A 22,568-nucleotide genomic window follows, 5' to 3' on the forward strand; every position below is an offset into this window, starting at 1 on the left:
GTTCCATGTGGCCCCAAATTCCCAAATTGTTAGCAAACAAAGAAATTCTAGACTGTGTAGTGCTAAGTAAAATGACAGGAGTCATTTATGGAGCATCTACTATGTGCCAGATTTTGTGCTGGTGTTTACATGTGTCCTCTTATTCAACCCCGTAAACCTCCAAGAAAGTTGGTGACAGGTGATAGTCTTATTCATTTCTTCCTTCAACAAATAGTCACCGAGTACCTCCTAGCACTATGGTTGGTGCTGGGGCTGCAGCAGTAAATAAGGCTTTCTTGGTCATTGTCCTCAGTTTTGAGTTTTGAAAAGAAAACAGGTAGTCATCAAGGAAATAATTAATTACAAACTGTGATAAAGAAGATAAAGGAAATGAACAGGGTGAAGAGGACGACTGGCAGAAAACAGGTATTTCTTTAGTGATTTAACTTGATACATAAAGAACAATAATAACAGTGAATATTTAGTGAGCACATATCGTGTGCCATGCTCTTTCCCAAGTGCTTCACATTAATTTAATCCTCATATCAACCTCATAATGTCAGTACTGTTATCAGCCCAGATAAGGAAACTGAGGCAAAGTAACCTGTCCAAGGTTAACTTGACATTAGAAACTAGGCAGTTTGACTTCAGAGATCATGTCCTAAGAACCATTCTGTCCTGCCTGCTGATACAAGAAGAGGGAGAAGGAGTTGGCCATGCACATGTGAGGACTCAGGGGAGTAAGGCAGGGAAGTCACAGGAAAAAACATATGAGTTGCCATCAAGATATATAACAAGAAAACTTCCGAGGGAGAAGGAGTTGGCCATGCACATGTGAGGACTCAGGGGAGTAAGGCAGGGAAGTCACAGGAAAAAAACATGAGTTGCCATCAAGATATATATATAAAAAAAAACTTCCAGGATGCTAGGATTAGACAGGAAGTTATTTGTTCATTTTAACACAGGCTATCTCCCCAAAACCTAACCATTAAGAAAGTGAGACTTTAGAAGCATTAAAGCCAGATTTGAGGCTGGACTGCCTCCTGCCATTGCTTTTTTCAGCTGTGGGAGTTGAGTGTAGAGAGGCTGAGATACACCTGTAGTCAAGGACTCAGAAGTAGCAAGGTAAAATCAGGTCCTGGAAGGCTTTACAGGAAGAGCATTCCTTGAGGTGCTGGCTGATTAAGAAACACTCTAATGTGGTCTTGAGCAGGAGGGTAACTGAAAGCAGGAATAGGGGGAAAGGTTTTGATCATGGTTTCTAGAAATGGGTTATCAATTTTCTAAAAAGCAGAATCCTTTCTTTATACAAAATATTACCCAGAACTGAATGTATCAATCAGGTAGAAGAAAGGCTACTGTTGGTTGATGCAGGTGGTATAGGGCTATGGACCCACAGAGGATTCCTCAGAGTCTTAGGGGTTCCATAATGCTCAGTTTAAAAATCACTAATTTACAGATTGGATTGGGAGTGAAGAGATGATTTCAGGTAATGAAGGCTTCAGTTTAGACTGATAGTCAAGGAAACTAGGAGATAATGTGGACCTGAAGGACAGGAGCTAGAGTCTCCATTATTCCGTCTTCTGGTCTAGGAAACAGATGGTGGAGCTGCTGCTAAAGAAGAATAACACAGCTAAAGAATAATGTAGCTTCCTTACCTGCATGCTTCCAAGTAAATGAACTTTAACAGACCCAAAAGATATACAATGACTTGGATGGATGGAAGGTAGGGAGGAAGAATAGAAGGAAGCCAGAAGTGGTAATCAAGCAGTACTCCAGGGGAGCATTAGTGCCCCTAAAACCTCCATCAAAGACTGGGGACATTTTATTCATGGACAACTGACATGGATGTAGTCTTACGTAAAATGACATCTGAATGTTACTCTAAGACAAACCCCTTATTCCAGTACAGACCAAGCAATTTACAAGTCCTTTGGCAATGAGCAGGTGAATTAATCTGATTCTTAGCCTTGAAATGGGAATAATTACAACTCCCACCTCTCAGAGCTGTTGTGCAGATTCAATGGAGTCATGCTTGCCAAGTGCTTGGCATAATGTCTGGCTCAGTAAATGGAAGGGGTAGGGATTCTGGTGGGGCTCTGATTCTTAGCCTTGAAATGGGAATAATTACAACTCCCACCTCTCAGAGCTGTTGTGCAGATTCAATGGGGTCATGCTTGCCAAGTGCTTGGCTCAGTAAATGGAAGGGGTAGGGATTCAGGTGGGGCTTGGCCTATGACTGAGGCAGGACTTAGACCTTGGAGAGGCCAGTGAGGGCAGGCCTGACCAGTGCAGACCTCCACAAAGGAGCATTTAGAGGGGAGCAAGGAAGTGAGTTAGGTGGGAACTCATTTTATGCCATGGATGAGTGTGAGCACTAATCTAATTAGAACCTCCTGAGAAATTCACTGAGTTCCTCAGAGAGCAGTGATTTGCTGCACAAGGATATCTAATTACCGACCTCCTCAGGAGGTTGGTGCCTCCCTAAGGAGCCCTTAGCAAAATCTCTGTCCCTTAGCCAAGAAGGTCTGCATTCACCTCCTCTGAAATTTCTCTCTCACTAGGCATTAAGACAGTCCTGAGTGTTCAAGGGCGACTCTCTGACCATATTCAAGGAACCCTTAAGTCCTTGCTCACTGTAGCTTGGGAGTGATTCCGTCCCTCCAAAAAATAGCCTCCTTGTTCCAGGATAATGTCTCTTCGCTCACACAGGTGCCCGGACATTCGGGAAGAAAAGAGATATGTTCCTCTTTCTGCTTCTTCACCAGGAGCACCTGAGGGCAGGGCTGGGTGACAGGTTACCCAAGCACTCACAAATCTCTTCTACATTTCAGACTGAGACCCTTCACCTCCTACAAGCTACGCCTGAAAGCCACCAACGACATTGGGGACAGTGACTTCAGTTCAGAGACTGAGGCAGTGACCACACTGCAAGATGGTGAGCATGCTAGGGCACGCTCTCTGAGACACCAGCTACTAGAGAGAGGCCCCACCCTTGTATTGAGCCAAGAAGGGGTCACCAGGGAGCATGGTGAGCAGTAGAATTCCATTAGAAACAGACAGCTTAGAGTGTTCCTGTACACTCTGTGGTCGTAAATCACAGCTTCAAGGGCTTCCAAATAGAATGAAAGTTTCTTTGATTGGTTTCCAAAGCCTCTACCATCCATTAGCATCCAAGAAATTAAATAATGGATAGGGTCATGAAAAATAAATGTCAGTGGGTAGCGGGGTTTTACAAGGTTTCCCCAAGTTTTCTAATTCACAAGCCACTCCATCTGACAATAGCACAGGTAAGTGATGGGAAATGAGATCCCCTCAAATGTCTAGGTAGTTTTTCTCCCCCTCTGTCCTGTCTTGGAGATTAATTCTAATTTTTTGTGACTGAACTTGCCAGGCTGCAGTGAGCCTGGAAGACAGCTCCATCAGACATGTCCTGTGATGACAGTCAGACCTGTGGGATGGGAAAGAATGGATATTGTGTAACAGACACTGCAGACCAGAAATCTGAACGCTTGGTTCACCCAGCAGTGCTTTATAATCATTCCCCAAACCTATCCCCAAAGCACTGTCTCTTCCATTTAATGCACCACTGGAACAATTTTCAAATAAACCAGCTTCCAGCAGGCTCACCTTGTGACCTCACATCTCTAGTTCTGCTCTTTTTATAACCTGGAAGTTTAGTTTCTCCAACATAAGGCCTCACATGACCTTAGGGACCAACACAGGGGTTAAGGTGAACCATTCTTGGCTTCTCAGCAACACGTAAAGACTATTTGCTGCAAACTCAGCATTCCCAGTGGAGCAGAATCTGCACAGGTCTGTACCCCTGATGAAAAGCGCCTTCTGACCTCTGAGGCTCCTCCCAGCTGTGCTCTCTGTAAAGGCCAGACCTGCCCCTTGACATTTAATGTTTTTCTTCTGTGGCTTGCTTGCTCACCCACACTATTTCTTGTGCACTAAGCCTGGGAATTTAGGAAAGCCAGGGGAAAGCCAGTGAGGAGGAAAGAAGAGGACAGACACTCAGGGAAAGATAGTTTGTGCATGCACCACATGGGTCAGGATCAGCCCCAGAGAACTCATAATGTCAGGTGGGGGTTGAAACTAAAGAGCACACCTAGGGGTTTTTGGAGGCTGAGGCAACTTGTAACCATAGAAGCCTTTACCATGAATCCACTTAAAGTTTTGACTGATTTCACACTAAACCACAAGGGAGAGTCTATTGGAATTAAAATACAAAACCAAACATGTAAACGTATTCATTTTAATCTTATGTTTAACACAATGGAGGTAATATTTGCAACTAAGCACTAATTCTTAGAATAAAGGAAAAGCACATAGCAAGCTGATCTTATTGTTGTAATATCTCTGACAAAATTGTATGAGCACGAGATATAACAGTCTCCCTCAGACCTGGCACTGCTCAACCTGCATGGGCCATTTTTGGAAAAAAATATTCAAGAACCTCTTCAGCCTCTTCTGAAGGCCTTTCTTAATCCTTTGATATTCAAATAAGTGCTTTTGATGCACCTATCTTGTCATCTTCCTTCTCTGAGATTTGCAATTTCTCTTTGCCTGTGGATTTGCATTGTAGTTGTGTTGTATTGTCTCCAGCTATCAGCCAGAGATTGACAGGAGCAGAATGACTCCGCGGGAACCCTTAGCTAGGTTGGGAGGGTCCTTTGAGTATATGGATGATTTACTGATAAGCATTTTCTTATTAAGGTGATTTTAATTTCCCTGCACAACCTTGTAACTGGAGGACGTTGAGAGCCCCTGTAGCTGCAGTCTCCTGTGGCAGGCTCTACCAGGGAAGCTAAGTAGAGAGTTCACCACTGAAGTAGAACAGCAGGAGACTTGCTGTCCAACAAGCTGCGCAGCCTCACCAGAAACCAGCATCTAATGACAGTCACATTTCAAATGGTGACCTGACTTGACCATTTTCCTACTCAGTGAAAGTAGCTCTGATCTAAGTACTTCCAAAAAATGATGTGTATACCCCTCCTCCTGAAGATTCAGGAGCCACAGAGAGGGTCTCCGGGCAGGGAGCTGCTATCATCAATCATTATCCACCTTCTCTGGATAGGACAGGAATGTAGCATTGCAAAGTGATTTAAATTTTTTTTCTAATGTCTTCTGGTGAAACTTTCAGAAAGTTTGCCATGGAGAGATTGAACCCATTTGGGTGTCTCTATTTGGGTCAGTGTGTGATGGGTAAAGTCAGTTCCTTACTTTATTGCCCCTTTTATTACGACTGGGTCCCTTTTGTCTCAGGCACAGATTTTAAGGAGGAACCTCAGGAAGTTCTGAGGAATCGTGAAGAGAAGGATGTCCAGGGAGAGGAAGGGAGGTGGTGCTGTTGGCTCCCATACTCCCTGAGTACTAGCCCAGGAAGGACTGCCAGATACTAACAGAGCATTCTAATCCCTTCTTTCTTCCTTGGGTTCCAGTTCCAGGAGAACCTCCAGGGTCTGTCTCAGCAACACCGCACACCACTTCCTCTGTTCTGATCCAGTGGCAGGTGAGAGCAAGGGGAATCTCAGGTGTTTTATAAAGCATATTCTCATTCCCGTGTTTGTTCGGCCTCAGCTGGACTTGGACCACAAACCAAGCTGCTTGTTAAGAGTTTGAGAGTAGAACAAAGGCTCTGTAAATGCAAAGGGAAAGTGGTATTAAAATATCATTTACAAAATGTTAAAAACATATCTGCAATGCACATACACCATGAATTTGTGCGCAAGTCACTCAAGAACAGACCAGCAGGATTGTGAGGCTGGTTCAAAGAGGATTAGAGAAACTGGCTATTTATGGGCATCTAATAAAGGACTGAACCCTCCATGTTCCATTTAAAACTGGTCAATGTCCTACAGGGCAGTAAAACTATCACCTTTAGAGTTATCTTTTCTAGAGAAATTATTTACAACCAGAGAAAATGTATACAGGAATATATGTATTTTTACAGTCTGAGTCTTTTCATCTCCAGTGAACAATGAGTCAAACCAAGACCTCTTCCCCTTGGTAATCATATAGTCTTTGGTGAGTTTGTTCCAGGCATACTGCTCTCACTCACCCTCCCTCTCTCTCTGCCTTATTTCCAACTTTGGGTCATATTTGCTAACAGTGAAGTGTACATTGGAGACAAAATTAAGAGACAAACTGCCAGAGAGGGATGCTGTGTCCCCCAAGGAAAGCCCAACTGAGGAATGACAGAAGAATCTAGAGATGAGGGTTCTAGCCCAGGGTCCAGGGGTTGTTCAGGTCTAGGAACAGAAGAGGCAGGTGTTGAATTTCCCCAGGGCTGGAGCTTGACTAGTAGGCCCAACAGACAAAAAGCAGGTGGTCAAGCAATGAGAACAGAGTTAAATCTTCTGGCCAACAGGGACATTCCTGAGGCCAGAATGAGGCTGCCATGCAGGGAATGGAGCATGCTTGGAGTCTGTAGGTGGTGTATTAGGGCAAGTGAGAGCAGGCACCATAGTCTGTGCTCAGAGAGGGATTATGAGGCCTGGTTAGCCTATGCATGGCTGCTGTGAGCTGGGGTCGAGAGAGTGAACCACTGGGAATGGCAGTATTCTTCACAGAGAATATCAGGGTATAGAGTCAGTAGGAAGAAGATTTGGGATGCAGGAGACCGAGGAACTTCAGGGAATAATGGTCAGGATATGGCCTTGGAGAGCACAGAGGGTCTCACTTGCACTACACTGGCATGAGGAAGGCTGGAAGGAATTCTTTTGGAAAGAGACAGGAATGTAAGGAAACCCAGCCGAGGCTCTTAGGGAACTTGTCCTGAACAGAACATTTCCACAGGGTCCAGAGAAGAGGGCAAGTTCTGGGTATGGAAGTTGTTTGGCTCTGCTGGCACAGAGGTCAGAGACCCAGGTCTGGGCAAGAACATGAGGCACTCCATATGTCCATGGACAAAGAGTGAGATGGAGACCCCTTCTGGGCTGGGACTGGGACCAACGTGGCATGAAGCGAAGACCTGAGTGCCAAGTGAGCATCTCCCAGCAGGAGACTTCTCAGTGACTGCTTAGATGTGGTCTCCCTAGGAGTGGGCTTAAGACTGAAGGAAACTGTACATGCCAAGAAGGAAACCAGGGTCAGAAGCCCGGGGCTAGTAAGCTGGAGAAGCCTGCCTGGACAATCCTTTCTAAACTGCACAGCAGGTGACTGTTGGCTTCTGAAGGCTCCTGCCTCAACCTAACATCTCTTGATCCTGTCACAGAGAGCTAGAGAGCAGGATTTTACTAAACCAGGTTTCTGTTAAGAGGGTGTAATCTCCTTCAAGTTCTGATGGAGGGATTGTGGGCCATTTCTTTGCTTCCTTTCTATTGTATAGTGACAATTTCTCCGATAGGACAGGAATTTTGCAAAGTGATTTAATAATTTTGCTAATGTCTTCTAGAAACTAGAAAGCCACTACTGCAGCATTTGGCATTTTCTAGTTTCCCAGAGTGTTGGAGATTGGACTAGAAAAGATGCAGTCAGGACTTCTATCCTGATCTGGGTAGCCACCCCCCTGATCTGTCTGAGAGCCCCTGGTAAAGTGACAAAGGGCCTGGCTCTAGTCTTCCCTCCCTAATTTTCCATTGGCCTCTCAGGTTCCGGTTTCTTCTATAAAGATGGAAGATTACAAAGATGACCTCTGAGATCTCATGCTCAGCCCCAACTTCCATCAGGATTTTTGGTTGGAAACATGCAAATGTAAATTCAAGGTCCCAAGTGCTATTTCCTACTATCCATTAATATAATCAACTGAGAGAAGATTGGTTCTTTGTACTGTGCTAAATTCTACCAGAAAATTAGCATTTTCTTTGTAGATGTGGCAGTTGGCCTACCAATAACTAGGTAAGCTCCTTTTCTATAAGGGCTGCCAGCACTCAGGGCTGAGATGCATCATCTCCTCCAAACAAGTGGCTGTGAACATGTCGTGCCTGTCAGCCCCGGCACCCTGCCACCCAACAGCATGGAACTCAGGGCCCCCTCAGTTGCTGTTGGACAGCTCGGTGAAGTGCCGGAGAACCGCACCGAAGGAACTTGGCATATGTGTCCATCAGCTGTCCCCTTCAGAGCCCAGTAGAACAAACTAATTGCAAGAAGCCCAGAGCAGGAGGTGGTCAATACGATGTATTGTAGGAATAAATGCCTGTCAACTACCAAGCAATTGAAGTATAATTAAAATTATAAGTAATTTACTAAATCAGAGGGAATAGAACAACAACAAAAAAAAGAAACTATGTTTAAATATAGATTTGCATTCCAGATGAAATGTTTCACCTGTAAACTATTTTTTTTTTTTAGTAATTTGTTTAAAAATGCAAACACTGGCTCTAATTTCAAGGCAACAAACCCATTTAAATGCCTCCCCCATGGCGGCCTGTCAAGTTTGATTCTTCTTAGCAGGGTAATCAATCTTGGCTGTTGTGGGGTCCAGTTCTGTTTGAAATCCAAGGGTTTGAATGTATATTCTAGACAGTGGTGTTATTGTGTTCATAGTGAGTGCAGCTCATAATAGGCATTAATGTTTCTAAATTGATCACAACATTTAAGCTGGCATTCTAACACTTCCAGTGGATCATACGCTCTGTCACTCAAAGCATTTCCCCTTGTGTTGCTGCAGCTTTCTCTAAGTAGATTCTGAGCCCGTTTTCTAGCAAAGAAAAATCCTAAGCAATAGATCACATCATGTGTGAAGCTCTCAGCAGAGGACGGACTCAGTGTTGTCATAGGTACCTTTTTAAGAGGAAGGAAGCTTACAGCTGCCAGGACAAGGAGGGCCTCTTCAACCTGTCTTGGAGTATGTTCCTTTCTCTCTTCACTCACACTATCATCCAGAATGCAAGCTACCTGGGCCAGCAGATGGCATAGTGTCTATGTCGCTAGACTCCCACATAGCCAACTGTGGTTCGAGTCTCAAACCTGGTAGCTTGAAACTCACATCGAGTATGAGTGCATGTGTGGAGAAGAATGGAGGAGAAAGGATTGTGACATGGCCATCCCCCCGGAGGTGATTTCTCATTCTCATTCTCTCTCTCTCTCTCTTTATCTCTCTCTCTCTCTCTCTCTCTCTCTCTCTCTCTCTGGTGAGCACACATGCCCTAAAGCAAAAACCTCTTAAAAAAAAAAAAAGAGCAAGCTACTGTATGGGGTGCTTGGCCTCAAAATGAATAAAGAAACAGGACTTGAGCTTTCATGTAGTGTGATGAGCTCTATGACACACTAATAGGGAAACAGCGGTGGGACAACTAAATGCACTTTATAAGATGGAAAAGCATCTCCAAGTAAAAGGCAGGGAGAAGAGTCCTGGGTACTTGGCATAGCTTGAGCAAACACTCAAGGCATGCAGGTCGCTGGGAATGTGATGCAGTGAGGGCAAGCACGTTCAGCCTCCTGTGCTATGGTAGACTGTTGGGACTTGATCTCAGAGGGAATTACTGAGTGACTATCCAGGAAATGGAAGCCATGGAAATATAAACTAAAATCCCAGACTCTCAGGAGATTTTATTTGACTTACATTCTATTTTATTTCTTTCTTCTATTTTTGGAGAGATTTTTACTTTAGGGCACGTGTGCTCCCCAGAAAGACAGAAAGAGACAGAGAGATAAAAAGTGAGAAATCATCCCCCAGGGGGAATGTTCACACCGCAATCCCTTCTTCTCCATTCTCCTCTCAGGATCTTGGGCACGCATGCACCCTGCCAGTGGATCATACGCTCTGTCACTCAAAGCATTTCCCCTTGTGTTGCTGCAGCTTTCTCTAAGTAGATTCTGAGCCCGTTTTCTAGCAAAGAAAAATCCTAAGCAATAGATCACATCATGTGTGAAGCTCTCAGCAGAGGACGGACTCAGTGTTGTCATAGGTACCTTTTTAAGAGGAAGGAAGCTTACAGCTGCCAGGACAAGGAGGGCCTCTTCAACCTGTCTTGGAGTATGTTCCTTTCTCTCTTCACTCACACTATCATCCAGAATGCAAGCTACCTGGGCCAGCAGATGGCATAGTGTCTATGTCGCTAGACTCCCACATAGCCAACTGTGGTTCGAGTCTCAAACCTGGTAGCTTGAAACTCACATCGAGTATGAGTGCATGTGTGGAGAAGAATGGAGGAGAAAGGATTGTGACATGGCCATCCCCCCGGAGGTGATTTCTCATTCTCATTCTCTCTCTCTCTCTCTTTATCTCTCTCTCTCTCTCTCTCTCTCTCTCTCTCTCTCTGGTGAGCACACATGCCCTAAAGCAAAAACCTCTTAAAAAAAAAAAAAGAGCAAGCTACTGTATGGGGTGCTTGGCCTCAAAATGAATAAAGAAACAGGACTTGAGCTTTCATGTAGTGTGATGAGCTCTATGACACACTAATAGGGAAACAGCGGTGGGACAACTAAATGCACTTTATAAGATGGAAAAGCATCTCCAAGTAAAAGGCAGGGAGAAGAGTCCTGGGTACTTGGCATAGCTTGAGCAAACACTCAAGGCATGCAGGTCGCTGGGAATGTGATGCAGTGAGGGCAAGCACGTTCAGCCTCCTGTGCTATGGTAGACTGTTGGGACTTGATCTCAGAGGGAATTACTGAGTGACTATCCAGGAAATGGAAGCCATGGAAATATAAACTAAAATCCCAGACTCTCAGGAGATTTTATTTGACTTACATTCTATTTTATTTCTTTCTTCTATTTTTGGAGAGATTTTTACTTTAGGGCACGTGTGCTCCCCAGAAAGACAGAAAGAGACAGAGAGATAAAAAGTGAGAAATCATCCCCCAGGGGGAATGTTCACACCGCAATCCCTTCTTCTCCATTCTCCTCTCAGGATCTTGGGCACGCATGCACATGCACCTGGCGTGAGTTTAAGTCACCGGGTCCAGGACTCGAACCGCAGTCGACTACATGGGAGTTCAACGACATAGCCATTATGCTAATTGCTGGTCCCTATTTGACTTACATTCTAATTCTGTGCTCTCTACTGACTTTGCAACCTAGACATGAGTTTAATCTCCCTAGGCCCCAAGTCATGTATGTAGAATGGGCAAAGTTAGGTTCTACCCTGCCTGCCTCCCCATTTAAGCTGATGGAATTGGGTGGGAAAGCCCACAGTGCTACACAGAGGCAGCAGCAGTAGTGAGCCCACCTCATTGCTATGTAGACAGCTATTATAGAAGGAGCAAGGCTTACTGTGGGAGACATGCCTATCCCCAGTCCCACATCCTTCCCTCTGCTCAAGATGCCCCATTCTTCCATATTTCCCCAGTGCACTGTCCTCTTCCTGCCTCACAGTCAATGATAAAACCGAGTTGCACGTTTACCAGGTCATCTGCATTTTAATAGGGTGCTTTAGAGAGAGCTTTTGTTTTGTTTTGTTTTGTTTGTTGGTTTGTTTTGGCCATAGGGTGCATGTGCTCACCAGAAAGACAGAGAGAGACAGAGAAACAGAAAACAAGAAATCACCCCCCCAGGGGGGATGGCCAAACCACAATCCCTTCTACTCCATTCTCTTCTCTGCATCTTGGACACACACGCACACGCGCCCGGCATGAGTCTAAGCCACCAGGTCCAGGACTTGAACCATGGTCGACTACATGGGAGTCCAGCGACATAGTCATTACACCAACTGCTGGTCCCAATAGGAGGCTTTTTCAAAAGATAACACATTCAGGACTCCCAAAGAGTCTGTGGTAGGACTTCTGATGTATGGTAGGTAGAAAGAACACATTTTTAGGAGGACTCCCACTTTACTTTAAACATCTGCCCATACAGGTGGCCAACTCAGGGTTAAATTAAGCAATAGGGTAATCTTGGACTCCAACAAACCCACCTCAATTCTACAAGCATTTATTGAACACCTGCTGTATCTAAGACCTGTCCCAAGTGCTATAGGGGATTTAGAAATGAACAACAGACACAGCATTATACGCTGGACACATATGCTGAATCAGAAACTTTAGGCTCAGAATGATCAGGGCTAAGGGCTAGGAGAATCAGTCTGGGGGTACAAGGGGAACCTTCTGTTTAGAGTCATATAATGCTCTAGACATCACAGCCAGACCTTTACCTGTTCCAGAAATGGAAATTGAGACTGGGAGTCTAAGCAACCAGCCCAAGCTCACACTATGAAGTAGGAACAGCACCAGGACTTGAATCCAGAGGCTGAACTTCATGTGTTCCATGGGGCTGCCCTGCTGATACCTCTAAGGACTTGCAGATTTATGGAGCCCTCTTTCACAGATTACAAGTGGTTTAATCACAAACTCCAGGAATAGAAAGTATGGTTCAACCCATTTCAGAATCCCATGCAAAGGGCCCTGTGTGTCTTCACAGGGTCACCAGGCCCTTTTATAAGCAAATCTCCCTTAGGGAAGTCAAGCCTGCTCACAGAGAGACCTAGGCCAGCTGTAGCCTTTAAAGAAGCTGCCTGTGAGTTGTGCAACCACTTGTATTCCTTTCCTGGACCTGTTGGACTCCAGCTAGGAATGGAGCACATTGTGACTGTCCAGATGCTCTGGGATTACTGATGCATATAGCCATCAGTTAACCTATTGGCTAAATGTGGACCCCAGACAAGTGGTTGGTGGCCATTGTGCCTGTGGGGTGATGGACTTTGACCTATTCCTACAACTCAGAAGCATTCTGCCCACCTTGGCTAGGAATATTTATGAGCCCAAGATTAGTAATGCCCAGTCCCTTTCCATTCCATTTTACAACCCCAGCATATAAGAACACAAAGGCTGCAGAACCACATTTGGTCTCCAATGAGGATATTTCTAATTCCCCAACCTCCCAACTTCCTGCTTATTTAATAATTTTGGTGAATTGAATCCAATCCTCCCACCTTACCCAGGTTTCTTCTTCCTCCACCAAGTAAATTGCTTTCACTGTAATCCTATCTCTGGCTAGTGTGTGTCTGTAGAGTTGCCCAGGGGTCTTTGCAATCTTCCTGTGAGGTCCAAGTGTCTGACGCTGCCACTATAATCGGAAACTGTGAAAAGGCTTTGAAGGTGACCCTCAGGGTGAGATCGCAGGGCTGGTGCTTACAGAGACCCAGCTGCAAGCTTTTAATCTGCGTGCTCGCCTCCTCTTTCTGCTGATTCAAGTTAGTCCAGATTCCAGCAACAGAAGCATGAGATTTCTCATCTTCACTGTCCAGACCATGGCCACTCCCGCCTTCTACAAGCTTGCGTGACCAAGGACAGAGCCCAGGGACTGTCTTCTGAACAGACCAGGAGCCTTGAGCAGAAAGAGCCTGTTCCCTGGGGGCACAGCATGCAGTAAGCAAAAGCCCTTTAGAGGGATACACATCTCTGTTTGGTTGTTAGGGTCCCTAGAGAGGGAAGTCAACAGCCCCCAGGGTCTTGGAAGTTTCTGCTGTCTATCCTTTGGCAGAGGACCCTTCATCTGTGCATTTTCACAAGGTTCATTGTGAATCAGAATGGCAGTAGCCCAGGGCAGCAGATGAGCCCAATTGGGACTCTTCCTGAACTTGGAGGTAGCTCCATTCTGGCCAGTTGGCTGACTCAGCTACAGATCTTCTGGGAGTTCACCCCTGTGGGAAATGACACAGGACCTGGGCTAGCCCTAGTGCTGACCCAGGGAGATTGCACCCCCTTAGCCTGAGTTTTCTTTCCTTACTTGCTCTGACACCTGCCCCTTCCCTTCACTTTACATCCATCTCTGCCTAATAGCTCTATACCAGGCAGTATAGCACCTCATAAAGGGTCATCCTCTCCTTCTAGACCAAAAGCCCCCACATCCTCAGATTATTCTTAGAATCTACAGTAGACAATGAGCATCCCCTTTCTAAGGTTCTACACTCCTCTTTCACTCACCGTTAAGGCATCAGAATTCAGGAGATCGTGCAGACCCAGTGAGCTAAGTGAGGTGAATATCAAATGCCCACAGTACAGAGCTCAGTATTCTTATACATTAGCTCAATAAACACACCCTGAACATGCAGCGAGGTGCACAGGAGCAAACACATTTGGTCTTCCTTGTGGCACTCAGCCCTGCCCTCCCTCTCCACAGGAGGGATGGAGTGGGCCCAAGGTTCCTCTCCCTCCTGTAGGGGACCACGTCTGTTAAGTACATGTCCTGTAGTCACAGGGGACAGAGGAGCTGGAATCACTGGGGCTGACTTAGATGGCAAAACAGCCATAGAGAGTATCTCTTGATGCTTGGTGTAGGAAATCACTCCAGTTACCTTTCCTATAAAATTTAGATGACGTATGGAAAAATGCCATTCCATTCTTATATAGAGACTTTTCAAATTTTTTAATTCATCATATTTCTTTGAAGAAGAGGGTTAAATAAAGTTTCTACTATAATGTGGTACCTGTTATGTATGCAGAAGTATACAGTACAGGATAAGATTTTTAATTTAAATCTCAACCATATTCAATGAGAAAACCTGGACTAGAGCTGAAATAACAAATAGCCAGTAACTCTCCTTCTGCCTTTCTGTCAGTCCATGTGTGTATTATGTGTCATGTATCACGGGTATACACACACACAGGATTTCCATCAGCCTGCACCTCTATTGTGATACACTCATAACAACACAGCAAAACTCCAGTGTGTGTTTGGATTTGGGTTTTGTTTTCCTAGTAAGTGTGAAAAGTCCTGGGGGTCTGTGGAGCCAGTGAGCAGGCCGAGGGATTCTCCTGGAGAAAGTGGTTAACAGTGTGTAAGGATGGGTGTGGCCACACTCCAGGGACCCAGGTGTACCCCATCCAAGGACCAACCTTGTCTGCATTCATTTTGTCTTGTCTACTATTTCTACTATTGTGAGAGGATTTTAAAAACATTCCACCTGTGGGTTGTCCTGATTGAAAGTGGTTAGAAAAGGGGTAGGAGCAGGGTTCCTGAGAACACACTGAATGCCTAGCTACCTTTGGATTTTTTTTTTTTTTGAGAAATTTTTGCTGTAGGGCATTTGTGCTTGATGGAGAGAGAAAGATGGAGAAAGAGAAAGTGAGAAATCACCTCCTGTGGGGATGTTCATGCCACAATACCTTCTCCATTTTCCTCTTGGTATTTTGGCCATGCATGTGCACACACACCCAGCATAAGTTTCAAGCTGCTGGGTCTGGGACTTGAACTGCAGTTGACCACATGGGTATCCAGCGCCTTAACCACTACTCCACCTGTTGGCCCTGCTACCTTTGGATTTTAGGACAGTAATTTTGAGTCAAATTTAGCTGAGTGTTCTATAATTTTATTGGCTAAATCTGTCAACCTAAGGAGGGAAAAGGAAAAAAAAAAGACAAAACAAAACAAAAAAAGAGAGACTCCCCTGACTTCTCTGTCCCTGGGCTTTGGTTCTGCAGTTCTGACCTGAGAGCATTGCAGTGTGCAGAGCACTCCCCAGGGCTTTGGAAATTGTACAGTGGAGTCTGACACCCTGGGTCAGAAGGAGCAGGGCTGTATCTAGGTTGGAGTATTGTCAGACATTTGACAATTTGCAGTTGCCAGACCTCTGTCCCCAACACACACACACACACATGCACATATCACCAAGACCTGGCAAGGTCACTCAGGTTTTTTAGTTATACCTCTCTCATCTAATGGGGGAAATTGTATGCTGTCATATGATTCCTGAATTGGGAACTCGGGAAATATCTGGAGAATGATAGCAAGCTACCAGCAGTCCTGCATTGCTCTGGCCCTGGGGATGCTTGAGTTAATGTATTAGCAATTCACATTTTTTAAGATATCCTTAGTATGCCACTTACACGCCATGTACACACAAGTGTTCATCTTCTCTGTTTACAACAACACAACTATTCTTTGATATTGGGGCCCTTCCATTGGAAAGTTAGGAGAGCAAAGGATACTGCATTCTCCAGATCTGAATTTTGGATCATAAGTAGCAAGAATTAAATAGAAAGTGATTTATGTGAACATCTAGCTCCTTTTGGTTCCTGGGTTCGATAGAACTGGAGGGTAAGAGTTTGAATAGCAAGAGTGTATTAGTTTTATATGGCTACTATAAGAGACTACCACAAATTAGGTAGCTTTAAATGACAAAAATTAATTATCTCACAGTTCTGGAAACCAAAGCCCAAAATCAAGGTGTTGGCAGAGCTATGCTCCATCTAAAGGCTCTTCTAGAAAAGGCTCCTTTCTGACCTCCTCCGCCTTTGAGTGGTTAGATAGCTCTTGGTGTTTCTTGGCTTGTACATGCATTGCCCCAATCTCTGCCTCAGCCTTCCTATATCATTTTCCCATGTGTCCAAACTTCCCTCCTCTTAAAAGGACACCTGTCACAGGACTAGGACCCACCCTAATCCAGTATTACCTCATCTTAATTGGATACACTACGATACATTTTTCTCCTGGGGTTTTAGGGACACTCACATTCAGCGTGGTTTTCAAGCCACTGGGTCTTGTACTTAAACCACAATTGACTGCATGGGAGTCCAGCACCTTAACCACTATGGCACTGCTGGCCCCCTCCACTGATTTTTTTTTTTTTTTGAGAGAGAGAGAGAGGTTTTTTGCTCTACGGCATATACATTCACCAGAGAGACAGAAGGAAAATGAAAAATCACCCCCCCGGGGAGATGGCCATGCTACAATCTCTTCTCCTTCATTCTCCTCTTGGGATTACGCACATGCACCCAGCGTGAGTTTCAAGCCTCCGGGTCCAGGACTCAAACTGCAGTTGGCCATGTGGAGGTAACATAACCGTTATGCCATCTGCTGGTCCCTCCACTGGATTTTTATGAGTTGGATGAACACCTGACCTATCATTAGCTCTTTTAATGTCAGCTGATATTGGATGGGATATCAGGGATTCCAGCCTTAGGTCGGAGTCGGGTGAAGTGGGGGTGACCTGGCATGTGGAGGGGTCCAGTAGAGAAAACACTGGATACCTAGTTACCTCTGGATTGTAGGACAGTGATTTTGAGGGTCAAATTTAACTGAGCGTCCTATAATTTTGTTGGCTAAGACTGTCAGCCCTAGGAGGTAAAAGCAAAAACAAACAGAAAACAAGAGACTTCACATGACTTTTCTATACCCGGCCTTTGCCCCAGAATGGCCAGGGAATAACAGAGACGGGGTAGGGCTAGCACTGGATGATTAGAAGCCAGCCTGCATCCCAAGGTGCCCTTGTAGTTCTGAGTTTACATAGGACAGCCTCCTCCTTCTCTGTGTCTGGGCTATACTGTCCTTGGGGATCATTCAAGAATTACAGTCACATGCCTGTGTCCCCACATAGAGGCACAAGAAAACTGAGGTTCTGGCAATGACTTCACAGCTGGTTTATGTATCCTGAGAGGACCCTTGTGTTCCTCTTCATGAATTTGATACCTTTCCTTTGTTTTTGAGAGTCTCTGACTTGAACTAGAGACCTTCTCTTGTGTGGTTGCCTAGTTAACCTGGGGGCAGAGGTTCCACACCTCTCATGCAGGGGTTGACTCCCTCAGTGTGGCTGAGTCCTGTGATGTCTCTGCAGCCTCCTAGGGATGAAAGCCTGAATGGCCTTCTTCAGGGATACAGGATCTACTACCGGGAGCTGGAGTATGAGGCTGGGTCAGGAACAGAGGCCAAGACACTCAAAAGCCCTTCAGCTTTGCGAGCTGAGCTCACAGGTAAGACTCTTCCTTTTCATTCATTCTGCATTTTAGCCACAAGCAATGGCAGGGAGTTCCTAGGCAACCTGCAGCCTGTGCTCCACCACAACCCCAGGCAGGGCTCTGATAATGGGCCATATAGCTGTCATCAAGGCAACTTCTGAGCCTGGGTGAAAGGCTGCCCCCTCCCACCTCCTTTTCTGGGAAGGAGGTGATAGGGATTTAATTTCCTGGCATCCCACACACCCTGCCATAGAAGATATTCTTTGCCCTCTGACATCCTCATGCTGGAAACAGTAAGAGAAGCTCCAGGATCCTGCCTCCTGAATGACTGCCTCTCACTTCCTGCTACCTCAGTTGTTTTGGGGCCTTACTGTGCACCAGCAGTGAGCATTACACACACCTTCCTCCCCTTCCACACATGGTATGCGTGCAGACATGGCACCTATGCTCACACAATGTGGCTCTGGTCCTGTTCAGGAATGCACTGACAAGTGCTGGTGAAAAGAAACCACCCACTTGTCACCCACACTCTTAGCACACCCAGAAGGTGGCCTTTGCTGATGTCCACACAATTAGCATCTCCCAGGGTTTTGCAGCAAAATAAAAACACAAAGAGTGGAAGGCCCCAATGAGGTAGTCAGCTTACATGCCTAAGCACAAGCCCTCTTTCACAGTTGGTTTGCTTGTCCCCTTCAAGCCAGGATTCACACCTAAACTGAGTAAGCAGGTGGTAGTACCTGCCACGAGGTTCCAGGAGAAACTCATGTGTGTGTCTTCCCTAGTGTTGCCTGGCACTATGTCACACCAAATGCTTGTTCTGTTTAATCACAGGGGCGAGCACACCTCCACCTGTCTTGGGCTGGGGTTCCGTGATGTTTTACAAAGAAGTGAGGTAGTTCCCAGGGAGCTGATGGGAAGTATGTGGGCAGCAGTGAGGTCTTTATCGCCCTTGGAGGTGCAGTGCAGGAGCTGGAACGACATCTGAGTGGGGCCATTTCCCTCATTTCTGCTGTACATCATTTACAATAACTGTTTCCCTGCATGCTAACTGCCTTTCTGCTTTGCTTACCCCTAATAGCCCAAAGCAGCTTCAAGACCGTGAACAGCAGCTCCACATTAACAACGTATGAATTAACACGTAAGTGCACACCGCCTCCAGCAGGAAGCCTCCGTGGCTGGGGAGAAAGGCAGCCAACGCCAATTGGCCTCTCAGTGGACCAAGTGAAACCAGCTTGGATTAATGGCTCTAATTTCTGGAATTCCCCCTCTCAAACACTACTCCTCAACATGCCAAAACCATCAGGGACACAGGAAATTTCTAGAAATGGAGGCTGGTGGATATTTACTGACATCTGGTCTTTGAGTTTGAGACAAAAAAGAAAGTCAAACTGGACAAGATTTCCTCTCCAACTCACTTTTGTACTTTTGTATTTTTACAAAAACAACAACAAAAAACCTTTTTTGGTGGTAAAACAGATAAATATAAAACTAGCTTTAATCATTTTTAAGTGTACGATTCAGTGACACTAAGTACACTCACACCCATCTCCAGAACTTTCTATCTTCCCACAGAGAAACTCTGTACCCACTAAACACTAACTCTCCATTTCCCTCTCCCTCTATCCTCTGGAAACTGGTCTTCTACTTTGTTTCTTTTCTTTTTTTGTGTGTGGGGGGGTGAGGGTGGGGGAGGTTTTTGCTATAGGGCATGTGTGCTCACCAGAAAGAGAGAGAAACAGAGAGATAGAAAGCGAAAAACCACCCCCCAGGGGGGATGGCCACACTGCAATCCCTTCTCCTCCATTCTCCTCTCAGGATCTTGGGCACGCACGCACACGCGTCCGGCGTGAGTTTAAGCCACCGCGTCCAGGACTCGAACCATAGTCTACTACAAGGGAGTCCAGTGACATAGCCACTATGCTAACTGCTGGTCCCTTCTTCTACTTTCTGTTTCTATGATTTTGACTCTAGGGACCTTGTGTAAGTGGAATCATGTAGTATTTGTCTTTTTGTGACTGACTTATTTCACTTGACATAATGTCTTCCAGGTTTTTCCATATATTGGCATGTGTCAGAGTTTCCTTCCTTTTTAAGATGAATCATATTCTACTGTATGGATAGATCTCCTTTTTAAAAATCTGCTCATCCTCCCTTTGACTTTGATAAAACCATGTTGTTCCCTCTTTGCTTTCTAGCTAGAGATGGGTTTTAAGATCCAAGTGTGGGGCTAAAGGAGGGGACCTCATATTGTGACTTACTTCAATCCAGAAACTTGACTACGTTAGGAAGCAAATCAAGGAAGGAGGTGGAGGAGGAGCTGCTCCTTTCTGAGCCCCTACTATATGTAGGCCTTCTTCAAGAGGCTTTCCAACCCTATCCCATCCCATCTTCCTACCACCCTGCAAGCAGCTGGACTAGCCCGAGGGGCAAGATTCACTCCTCTGTGCTGCTTCCCATAATCATCTGTGATGAGCTTTATCTGCTCATGCACCCAGCCATCACTCACTCACCCATTTACCCATTGTTCCCCTAACACCTGTTTGCTGAGTGCCCACGTAGGCCAAGCTCCCTCCCCACTGTTACCTCTGTTAAAGAGCTAGTCAGAGAATAAAAGACCAGGTTCTAGTCACAAGGGCTCCTGAGCCAGAAGTTGCTCCAGGTTTTCAATCACAGGTTGTGAAATGAAAGAGGGGTGGTCATGAGCCCACATGGCTACATCCACATCCCTGCTTATGTCTCAGCTGACCCCTCCCCTTCTCAGGACTCGACAACAGCATGAGTCCCTGGATTGAGGCTAAAAAGCCAGGTCAATGTGAGTCCAAGAAGCCACTTCCTGTGGGTTATTTGTAAAGCAGCACAGATCCAGCAGTGCTTAGAGTCAGAGAGGCTGGATCCTCACTCAGCCACGTGGTGGTAAACATTTCCTTGTAAACATTTCCTTGAAGCCAGTGGTGTAAGGACCTTAGTGATCTGATTCACTGACACTCTACTGAGCTAATAGCTTGCTGAGAGGCACAATTTGAAGGCCTGGTGTGAGCTCCCATTTATACTAGCAGGCAGGTGCTCAAACACACACCCCAGACTTCAGAAAAGCCAAGCAACCCATAAAGCAATATAAACCAGTGAGGGAACCCTCCAGAATGTTTAGATTTGGAGGTGTGTTACTCTCACCATGTCCGTTAATACAGAACTCATGCTCAGTAACCTGCCCTGAGTAATTCTATATGCTTGGCTGCCTCTACACTTTTTTCCCCAAGACATAGTCATTAAAAACTTAAAGCCCTTTGGTTTACTATTATCTTTTTAAAAATTTATTTTAAAATACCAGGGTCTTCCTCTATGTGTTCTTACTTTCAAGGAGAGATTCTAGATTCAAAGGCAAGCCTAGATCATGTTTTATAATGTAAATTCTTTACTTTAGAAGAGAAAATTTGGGCCAACAGGTGGCATGAATGTTAAGGCACTAGATCCCACATGGTTAACTGCACAGTTTGAGTCCCGGATCTGGCAGCCTGAAAATCATGCAAAGTGTATATGCATGCATACCCCAAATCCTGAGAGGAGACTGGAGGAGAAAAGATTGCAATGTGGCCATTCCCCTGGGGAGCGATTTTTCTTTTTCCTTCTCTTTCTCTGGAGAGCACACATGCCCAATAGCAAAAAACTGAAAATAAATGAATAAATAAATAAATAAAAGAGAGGGGGGAATTTTATACTACCTTTTACTTGAACACAGAGCAGGATGAATCCTTGCTACACTATGGTGTAGGTGCTTCAGTTGTAACAAGGAAAGGAAGGAGGGCTTCTACTAGCATCAGAGGTGGAAGCATTTCACAGACTTCTCCATGGACAAAAGTCTATTTCTTTCCCCTGCCTATTATTAGAAGGTACAGATTCATTTGGTGTGGTTCATGAAGAGGACTTTCTTAGAATGGAAGATTGTCCTGGTGCAAGCTAACCCCTGTATCCTTGTACCTTGTAGATTTAAAGAAGTACAGGCGCTATGAAGTGATTATGACCGCCTATAACATCATCGGCGAGAGCCCGGCCAGTGCGCCAGTGGAAGTCTTTGTTGGCGAGGCTGGTAAGTTCCTAGCATTCCCCTGACCCCACCACCAGGCATTATTGCCAAACATCTTACATGTCAAGCACTGTCCTGCACCCTCCTTGAACAGGTTGCTGGTGGGATAAGTTGTATCCATGTCACTAGCTGGAAAACACTGGCTCAACCTAAAACTGGAATTTCCTAACAGCTAAAGTGAATGGTCAAATCTTGCATTTTAAACCCAAAGAGTTTGTTCAATGTCTGGGCCATGATATTTACTATGACTTTGCTCTTTGAGAGAAATATTTTTTTTATTTGTTAGAGGACATATATGCTCATCAGAGAGAGAAAGAGACAGAAAGAGAGAAAGAGGATAAATGAGAAAGCAGCCTCTGGGGGGGGGGGATGGTCATGCCACAATTCCTTCTCATCCATCTCTCCTTTTAGTATTTGGGGCACACTTGCATATGTACCTAGTGTGTTCTTCAAGTCTCTGGATCCAGGACCTAAACCATGAAGTTGGCCATGTGGGATCCAGTTGCCTTAACCACCACACCACCAGCTAGCCCAAGAGCAATACTATTAACTCAATGGGAATCTAAGAGTAGGAAATAGAAACCTCAGTATCTGGGGGTGGGGGAGGCGGTGCGGGAGATGTTCATAACTGATCATTCACCCAATTCTTTGCTGGGCTTGCACAGTGACTGGTGACCAGAACCAGCCTGACATCCTGGTAACAGTCCATTCTCAAGGCCTAGATAGCTATGTGGATCATTGTTTCCACTACACTTAGATAAGATATGAGTTCTAACTCTGATTCAAGGGACTGTCCCTTTTGTGAGACTAACAGATTGTGCCTTCATCCTCTTCCTGGGCTAGGGAGCCTCAGGTAATGAGGTTAATACCCTCCTCCCCTTTGGCTGGAGGAGCCTCACCCACAGAACTCTCCCTCCTCCTTGGCTGACAGTTTTTAAAGAGTTTC

The 22,568-nt window shown here is 45.4% G+C and overlaps 1 protein-coding gene across 1 annotated transcript in view; it reads left to right on the top strand.

Moving 5' to 3' along the window:
* SDK1 (sidekick cell adhesion molecule 1) overlaps positions 1–22,568 on the top strand; it is a 731,734-nt gene that overhangs the window by 637,459 nt on the left and 71,707 nt on the right. Inside the window, exons 32-36 of the mRNA XM_006143594.1 lie at positions 2,814–2,917; positions 5,427–5,497; positions 17,421–17,556; positions 18,620–18,679; positions 21,524–21,625. Coding sequence (XP_006143656.1) covers positions 2,814–2,917; positions 5,427–5,497; positions 17,421–17,556; positions 18,620–18,679; positions 21,524–21,625 — 473 coding nt within the window. The remainder of the gene's footprint in view (positions 1–2,813; positions 2,918–5,426; positions 5,498–17,420; positions 17,557–18,619; positions 18,680–21,523; positions 21,626–22,568) is intronic.

This window comes from Tupaia chinensis, unplaced genomic scaffold (genome assembly GCF_000334495.1).
Source record: "Tupaia chinensis unplaced genomic scaffold, TupChi_1.0 Scaffold000101_1, whole genome shotgun sequence".
Lineage (NCBI taxonomy): Eukaryota > Metazoa > Chordata > Mammalia > Scandentia > Tupaiidae > Tupaia > Tupaia belangeri.